At 42.3% G+C, this 8,192-nt stretch overlaps 2 protein-coding genes across 3 annotated transcripts in view; one reads left to right on the top strand and one right to left on the bottom strand.

Annotated features, from left to right (window-relative positions):
- Positions 1-1,057, bottom strand: part of LOC106805351 (plasminogen activator inhibitor 1 RNA-binding protein-like) — a 20,102-nt gene extending 19,045 nt beyond the window's left edge. For both annotated transcript variants that reach the window (XM_014806910.1, XM_014806911.1), the window contains exon 1: positions 674-1,057. In XM_014806910.1, coding sequence (XP_014662396.1) covers positions 674-962 — 289 coding nt within the window. In that variant the 5' untranslated portion in view covers positions 963-1,057. The remainder of the gene's footprint in view (positions 1-673) is intronic.
- A 70-nt stretch (positions 1,058-1,127) lies between these two features.
- LOC106805350 lies at positions 1,128-7,624 on the top strand. Its single transcript, XM_014806908.1, has 4 exons — positions 1,128-1,728; positions 3,273-3,392; positions 3,605-3,755; positions 5,338-7,624. The coding sequence occupies exons 1-4, from the start codon at positions 1,314-1,316 to the stop codon at positions 6,749-6,751; spliced, it is 2,100 nt and encodes a 699-aa protein (XP_014662394.1). The 5' UTR covers positions 1,128-1,313; the 3' UTR covers positions 6,752-7,624.
- The last annotated feature ends 568 nt before the right edge of the window (positions 7,625-8,192 follow it).

Raw genomic sequence — 8,192 nt, 5'->3', positions numbered from 1 at the left:
TGCATGCGTGGTACGGTAAAAATACACGCGTCGGATTTCCTGGTCGAACGGCGATTGTTGGCGGTCGATTCCCGCGCTGGCAAACTTTTATTGTGGTGGAATTTAAACGGGGCGCAACGATTCAAACAGGGGGGAGTTTCCCCAAACGGGGCGCGCGCGCCCCGTTTGCGCAACGTAGGGAGAACCCTGGAGTAGAATATTGTGAATATTTGTGTTGTATTCGTATGAAATCAAGCGAGCGTCAAGCGAATTTTGGCAGCACGCCTTCCTACCTGCTATAGTATATATTTATGTCAATGACAATATATGTCAGTGTGCAACAGCTAGCGTGCGCTGCACTTGTCTTGTGTGTTGCAGATGAGCATTTGACAGCCATTTACAGGTGATTATAGGCGAAATAGAGTAGAGAAACATTAAGGCTTTGGTAGTAAATACATTTCGTGTTTATTTACCTTTTTTATTGAGACGTTCCAAGTGCCTGTGGTTTTACTCATACTCATAGCGTACCCGATTCAAACTACGCGAAACTAAGTCAAAGTCAGTTACAACCAACAGCAACGACTGTCAATGGATCTACCTGTACAGACCGCGTTGGGCTCCATGTTGAAACCCTGCCAAACACTGACTGACACACAGAACAGCACGTGAATTTGAAGTCGAGAAACAGTTTTACCTTTGTCCTTGTTCGTAGACGCATCAGTCTGTCTTGACTTTGCCGGCTTATTCTCAGAGTCTATCGTGGTCGTAGCAACGTTCTTTATTCCTTTGGCTTTGGCAGATTTTGAGGATTTGTCTGGCTCCGATGATGAACTCTTCCCCTTTGACGTCTTTTTCTCATCCTTCTTGGGCTTTAGCTTGTTCGCCTCCTCTTGTTCTTTGAGGATCTCGAGAGGATCCTTATCTTCATCTATGAACAGTAAATACCTGTTCGCTACGTTCACCCCGTATGTGTAGTTCTCCATAGCCGCTAATTCCTCTCTCAGAGGAAGATGGCTGTGGATTTTAAACTTCTAAACGGGTAAGATATGAGCTTCGAAAAAGATGGCGTGTTCTTCTTGCCAAATGCATGCCGGGATGACAATGCGATATGGTATGACATCATCCGGGCCTTTCCAAATATGGAAACCCTAGCGGGAAACTTAACAACGACCTTGTGCAACTTTGAGATAATGCATGTATGGATAATGTAAAGGTCGTTTAATTTCATAGTGAAATGATATAACATCAATGTATAATAATGCCCATATCAGTGTTTTAGTGAGTAGTGAAATACACACATAAAGAACAGCACTGTGTTAAGTCTATATCCCACAATGCATCCCAGCAAGTTTGCGCGGGAAATTTCGTTCATCAACATGGACACGGCTGTGAAAGGTTGTCCGAAAATTTGCTCTCCCTTTTCGTCTCCCGATAGAGGATTTCCTACCGGAATGATTCCACAATATCCACATGGAAGCCCTGCATTGAAGGACAGCTCGTTGTATCCGTGGAATTGGAGCATAGGGGCACAAAACATCACACTGAGCCCAGGACCATACCAATCCGGCGGCAGCGACAATTCGGAGAGCAAGCATACGACACCAGGCAGACGCGGGAGACCCAGAGCGGATAGCATTTCATCCCTGATCTTTGAAGGAAACGTTTCTCCAAGTAATATAAGGTGCAAGATATGTCACAGAGTGTTTCCCAGAGAGAAGTCTCTTCAAGCACATCTTAGAACCCACACTGGTAAGTCCCTTGTTTAAATACCCTTGTTCGGTACGCGCCATTTTTAAACCGCCAAACATGCTAGTCGCAACTTCAAAAGAGCCGATTATTCTGGGACAGTGGTGGCAGTGTGCCAGCGCGCGTAAAGTACATTACTGGCCGATTATGTGTGACAACAATACTTTCACTGGGGTTGTGAGTAGTAGTAGGCCCTAGCTGCCGCCCTAGGCTTAGTACTACTACTACTACTACTACTAGTACTAGTAGTAGTAGTAAGCAGACGCGGTTTATACATTTACTCAATTACTGGAGTCGTAAATAAATTTAGTGATTTGCGTGCAGCTAGGGCGCGTAAAACTGATAGCGGTACTATCTGGTGTCGTAACTTTCTTAATTCCACTCTGTTGCTATTGAGTAGGCCTATTGTTACTTTTACTTAGTACAATTTATAATCACATTATGAGTAAGCGCTGAAGTACTCAGGAACGCCACAGCGCTGTGTCCATTTGCCCCTTGATTGCCACAGTATTAAATATTTCATTAGGTACTTGGTAAAGCTCTGTTGGAAATTATTAGTTGTACAGCAGAAACTTCCCTGAAAGACACGAGTTTGATTGATCTCTATTCTAATTGACTGGGGTACGTCACGAATTTTCTATGGTGTATTTTTTTTTTAATTGTTGCCATTTTTTTTACATGAAAAGTAGGTACTAACGCAGTAACGGCACTAAATGTATCGCCAAATTCTTACCTGATAAGATTTTTTCTCAACTACTGAACTAGTTAAAAACCCAAAAAACTTGGACGATTTGATATTATGACCCTGACATTAATTGCTTGCTATGGGTTATGTATGAGTCACGAGTGTATGTTTACATTGAACAATATAGTAAAATAGGAAGTATAATGCAGCAATTTAACCATAACAGAATTACTTACATTTTGTGAAAAAGTTCAAATATTTTTTTTTTACTATTAACGGTTCATTTCTGAAACTTAATTCTCTCACGGAGATGGTCAAATTATTTGTTAAATTTTTAATCATTTGATTATTTTAATTTAATTAATGTAGTTGCAATAAGTAGTCAAAATGTACATATTTTCCAATAACCCTGCTTGCGCAGTATATTTATTATTATATATTTTACATTTTGGTTTATTGACCTACCTTCTCTATTTGTCTATTTTGAAGAATCTCTTTTCATTCGCCACACTTGATGCTACATGGGGGATAAATGTTGCCCAGCACTGCTATAGTGCAGGGCTTAAGTGCAATATAAATTATATAATTAGCTAATCATACAAGATGTTTTGCTGTTCATACAATGAAAGTTTTAGTCAATGGAGTTCACAATGCGCTCACTTCTTCCGAAAAGCAAGAGTCAGCACTAAAATGATGGGGTTGAGTCTGCTGTTGCAGTTATCAAAGCATATTGGTTGTGGTTGGAATAACAATAGTTTTAAATAAGTATATTCATTGTGACATTTGACTTTGTTTTTGAATTTAACAGATTCATTTTCATAATTATAAAGTAAATTATTTTTATTTGTTTTTTTTTAATTAGGAGAAAAGCCGTATAAATGTGATTACCCCGGTTGCACCCGCGCTTTCACACAGAGCGGGCAGCTAAAGACTCATCAGCGTTTGCATACAGGAGAGAAACCATTCGTGTGTACTATTTCAGGTATGCATTCATAAGTTGCTTGGTTCTTATCAGTAATGATTCTAATATAAAGTGTCACCAGCTTTAAATTAATTAAATAAATCATGAATGTGACAAACTTTCCTGTTGTAAATCATTGTTGTTCAAATATGGTATGAAATGTGGCTATTAATGCAATGCACAGAATGTATCCATAAATGCCATTCATTTTTTTACATTTTTATTTTCACCAGGTTGTGAAATAAGATTTGCACACGCCAACAGACACTGCCCTAAGCATCCCGCAGCATCATTAAAGCGAGACACAGCTGTCGCTCTTCCTTTGCAACCAGTTGTCGGAAACGAAGAACAGGATGATGATGCTATTTCTCAGTGGCTCACTAGGTATGAGTTTTTGGGTTACTTGCTACTATGGTAAATTTGCACACGTGTACAGGGTTCGAAATTAAGATGTGTCGGAGGTTTTGTGGGATGTCGCAAATTAGCTTCACCTTTGAAGGAATATTAGACCCGACGTTTAAAGGCATAATAGGCCCATTGATTATGCAAAGTTGATGATTGCTACAGTAACTGGCACATGGTGGGTAGTTAATAGTACATTACCTCTATAGCACGCGGTATTTAGTTTGGTCCAATATCACTGCAATTTTACTAAGAAATGAGTACTTCTATTTAAATCGTAAATAGGGTAATCGTGGTGCCAATGGCTAAATTGGTGCCAAGCAAAAATACGCTCGAAACGGTTAGGTGACAGTCACATGTTGCTACGGGTGTTGGCACGAGAATTCGTTTGTCCGGGGACTCAGCGTTCGAAAATGGCTGCCGACGGAGGCCGGAGGGCCACTAGTGTTTAGCGTACACTTGAACAATCGCTGGTCAAGCTGAGCTATTGCCATGGGTCGTCGTCGTCGTACGTCAGTCGTCTATCCGTAAAACTTTTCGCTTCGGTCAACGATAACTGCAAGGAACCGGTTTGGCCCACATGATTATTTGAAAATTGGGTATGTTGTTACTGATATAGCTCCCATATTAAACAAGCCTATGTTGAAGGACGCCAGAGTCGACGGACTGTTCGAAACTACAGACAATTTTGTGGCAAAATGGGAATTGCATTAGCTCAGTTCAAGGTTCAACGGATTTTGCTCATTTTGGCTATGTGATTGAATAAGGGCTAGGGGCGTTATTTATAAAAAAAAAATGCAGACCATTGTAGGTAGGTTGCAATTAATGCCATATTATTAGACACAAACAGTCTGTGGTGTCACACTCGTCTGGTTCGTATTTTACAAGAGTTTCATCTTGGACAAATCTTTGAATGCTCAAAATTGGTATTTCTCCTCCACCTGCTCGATAAAACGTCATGATATTAGAGTAAAGATTTACAAAACATGTCGGAACGCTAGCATAACCTATTTATTCAAACGCCATCGCTAAGCGGGTTATAGCGCCAATCTACAGTCACAAATGTGATTCATTTGGGTTTATAAAATATATAATTGCGATATACAGGATGGCAATCGTTCTATAATGCTACGTACGGATGGTTGACTCAATTAAAAACTTGACTTCTTTTACTTACTCATTTGTGCTCCTTTCTTTGTGGATGAGCTACAGTGTACATTGACATTTTATTGCTTGTGACCACCATCTCTACAGAAAACTGCGTCTCCTGACGGCACTGTTTTCCCTTATTACGCTGAAATACTACGGTTATTGCAATGGCGTTTAGACAGACTGTTTATGCATTCATTTCGACGCATTGCTGTGCTACAATCAAACAATATTGTTACTGCCTCAGGGCTGTTTTACTTTTAGCCATCCTGTTTAGATTTTCCAAGTTACATCTAAAAGCATCTGATTAGTTTGAGTAGACGAAGTCTTCTAACACGTAACTAGTTATGATCAGAGAGTATCTAATAGTAGGGCACAATGGAATTATCATGCAAATCTGTAAATTTTGTTACAGGTATGAAAGAAAGCGAGAGAAAAATGCAGCTGAAAACACAAAAGAAAACCAGGCAAAACGGAGCCTGGAATCACAGGTAAATTCTGATGGTAGCAAGCAGAAGCGGAGACGAACGCGACTCGAATCAGAATCCGAAAGCAACGCCACGGATCTAGCAAAGCCACTGGACGAAGAACCCATCTCGAATACGACGAACGCCACGCTGACAACCATTGAAAACGCGCAGGCAAACAAGCAGCCAATGTGGGGTAGCATCGCACAGCAGATTCCCAGGAAGTCGACGGAAATGAATCGCGACAGAAATCCTGGTGAAACCCAGTTTTACGCTTCTGCGGCTCACGGCAACAGCGACGAGGAGAACACACCGGGCAGTCCGCTCCCGCAGGCGACGGCACACGCCTCGGATGCGGAGTGCGAAGAGAAGCTGAGTCGCGGTCTAGCGGAGACGGGAGCGATGCTGTCGTCAGTGCTGCAGCAGCAGAGCATTGCCGCGCACGATCAGCCGTTTGCGCACGACTCGGCAGCGCTCCAGCGCAAGCCGATGAGTGACAACACGAACGTCTCGAGCACGTATCCGCCGCCCTGCGGCGTCATCTGCGAGACGCCGACTCGCAGACGAGTCCGTGGCCTCGCCTCGAAGGGTCCGAACTCCGCACTCTCTCCCGCGCTGAGGCGTAACTGCCAGCAGTGTCCGGTCATCACGACGACGTGCGCCGAAACTCCATTGCGGCAAACCGAGGCTGACTTTTGTTCGTCGGGTGTCCGGCAAACTGCAAATTTGTTTCCCGGCGAGGGCGACGCTTCGCTCGGACACCCGGTCACGCCCCAGCAACCGTTTGGCCGAGGTGGCAGGCAGCAGACGCCGCGGTCCTGCTCTTATCGCCGCGAAATCTTGCCGGACACACCTCGCCGTGACGCGTCGGAGAGTAAGGTGACGACGCTGCAAGCGAGCTCGCATCCGATGCTCTACATATCGTATCCAGCATATCTGTCTTCGAACCAGGCTGTCGCTTCCCAGCCTGTTCCGACGCGCATGTTCCCGCATCTTCCATCCACGCCTGACCATACTCCCCAGAGCCTTGCAAGTTTGTTGCCTGGCATTCCCTGCTCGGCCACGCCTCCATTTCAACTAGACAATGCTGCACCTGTGGTGTCTTTGCCCACAATGCCCCGTTCGCAGGTTAGCGTTGACGTCTCCCACCACCACCCTGTGTCGTTGAATACCGACAACCACAGCATTCCCATACCACGTGCTTCAGCGAACGCAACTCAGTGCGCCGTAACGCCAAAGCGCAGTCTGGCAATGTCTGATGATGCATGCCTCCCTCTCCGAAAGAGAAAGCTGCCAAGGAAGGAGCACAAGGAAAAGTGGATGGCTGCCATGGCACTGATGGAGATTGCTGGTCTGGAGTAGAACTTTGTAAAAATTATCGCAATCTTTTGCTGCATTTCAACGGTGCAGTGACCATATTGCTTTATGTAAATTGTACTTAAATTAAACCCAACTTGAATTGTAAATTACTATTATCTAAGGCTAGAATTATTCGATTTATATCGGCTACGCGTATAAATGTAGTAAAATACTGTTCTCTATAGATATTTTGCCCTCGTCCTATCTAAACATTTTTAATGTGAAAATGTTTTTCTGTTTTCTAAAGATGAAGATAGAGCTCGTGTAGTAGGAGACCTGTGATTTCCTTGGCTTTATTTTAATACAGTATGTAACATTAATTATCATATTTTATCACAATGATTATTGTTTGATTTGATTTTTAATCAGTGTTCTCGCTTGTGAATAATTGTCTCGATTTTCTTTGATGTGGCCTTCTAATACATATGTTCCAATGTTAGTAACAAGTATATTTACAATAGTAGATTATGTTTTTATAATTTTAGATAAGGTGCATGTAGCCAATACTTTTGTAGATTACTTGTGTCATATATTTATCGTATCGTCATATTTATAACCTTTTATTTTGTTACAAAATGGTATGTATGAATAGAGACGGCCATAGAGTATATACATCATGTGTGTTTAGATATTGTTCAGTATAGTTCAGTCCAAGCAAAATCGACCTAATGAAAGTCACAGGTAAAATTTATTACTTGATATTATGGATTTCCTGACAGTCTATTAATTTATATTCCCATCATATTCACATGTTGATCCTAAATTTGTGTACTGGGTTACTAACACTGTTAGTATCGTTACCAGATATTTGTACAATACTTACTGCTACTGTTTTATTATTGTAGTTCAATTGTATAATAAAGAGTTCTATAATGACTCAATTAGTACTTTATTTGTTTTAGTTTAATCGTTTTTAATTACTTCTACCTAACATTTTATGTCATAGTGACATTCTTGACTTTTCTCAGCTCCAGTAGACCAGTGTTGTGATCAGGGGCAGTTGAACCTCCAGGGAAAGGCTCAGAGAGAGAAAATCTGACCTTCACATGCGAGTTTTGGCTTCAAAAACGCCTCAGCCCTCCGGGGTCTCACCACTTGTGCGCTTTAACCTCATACCATACATTAGAAAGACGGATTTTTTCTAATTGGTTAATGATGTAAACTTCTGTGCAGAAATGAATGGTGGGCGGCTGTGCTCATCACGAAGTGCTAAAACGAGTTCACGAGCCAACCAGCAGCTGTGGGTGGGATGCTGTAAGCCCCACCCTCCCTAAGAATTTTTGTGAACCGTATAATAGTCATAGCTCTGTTATTCTGACAATTTATAGTTTATTGTGGGATACCAGTAAACGGGGCAATTAACCCCCCCCCCCCCTGGGGGGGCACTCCCATTGGTAAAGGTACTGGGGACGTGCCGCTGGACAGGGTATATTTTCCGAACATC

The sequence above is a fragment of the Priapulus caudatus genome, unplaced genomic scaffold, assembly GCF_000485595.1.
Source record: "Priapulus caudatus unplaced genomic scaffold, Priapulus_caudatus-5.0.1 Scaffold110, whole genome shotgun sequence".
Lineage (NCBI taxonomy): Eukaryota > Metazoa > Priapulida > Priapulimorpha > Priapulimorphida > Priapulidae > Priapulus > Priapulus caudatus.
The sequence above is the reverse complement of the archived record's forward strand: the minus strand, read 5'-3'. Positions and strand labels throughout refer to the sequence as shown.

Coding starts and splice junctions, on each gene's coding strand:
- LOC106805350 (XM_014806908.1), top strand. CDS start 1,314: ATGCATCCCAGCAAGTTTGCGCGGGAAATTTCGTTCATCAACATGGAC. Junction 1,729..3,272: donor ACATCTTAGAACCCACACTG/GTAAGTCCCTTG, acceptor TTTTTTAATTAG/GAGAAAAGCCGTATAAATGT. Junction 3,393..3,604: donor ATTCGTGTGTACTATTTCAG/GTATGCATTCAT, acceptor TATTTTCACCAG/GTTGTGAAATAAGATTTGCA.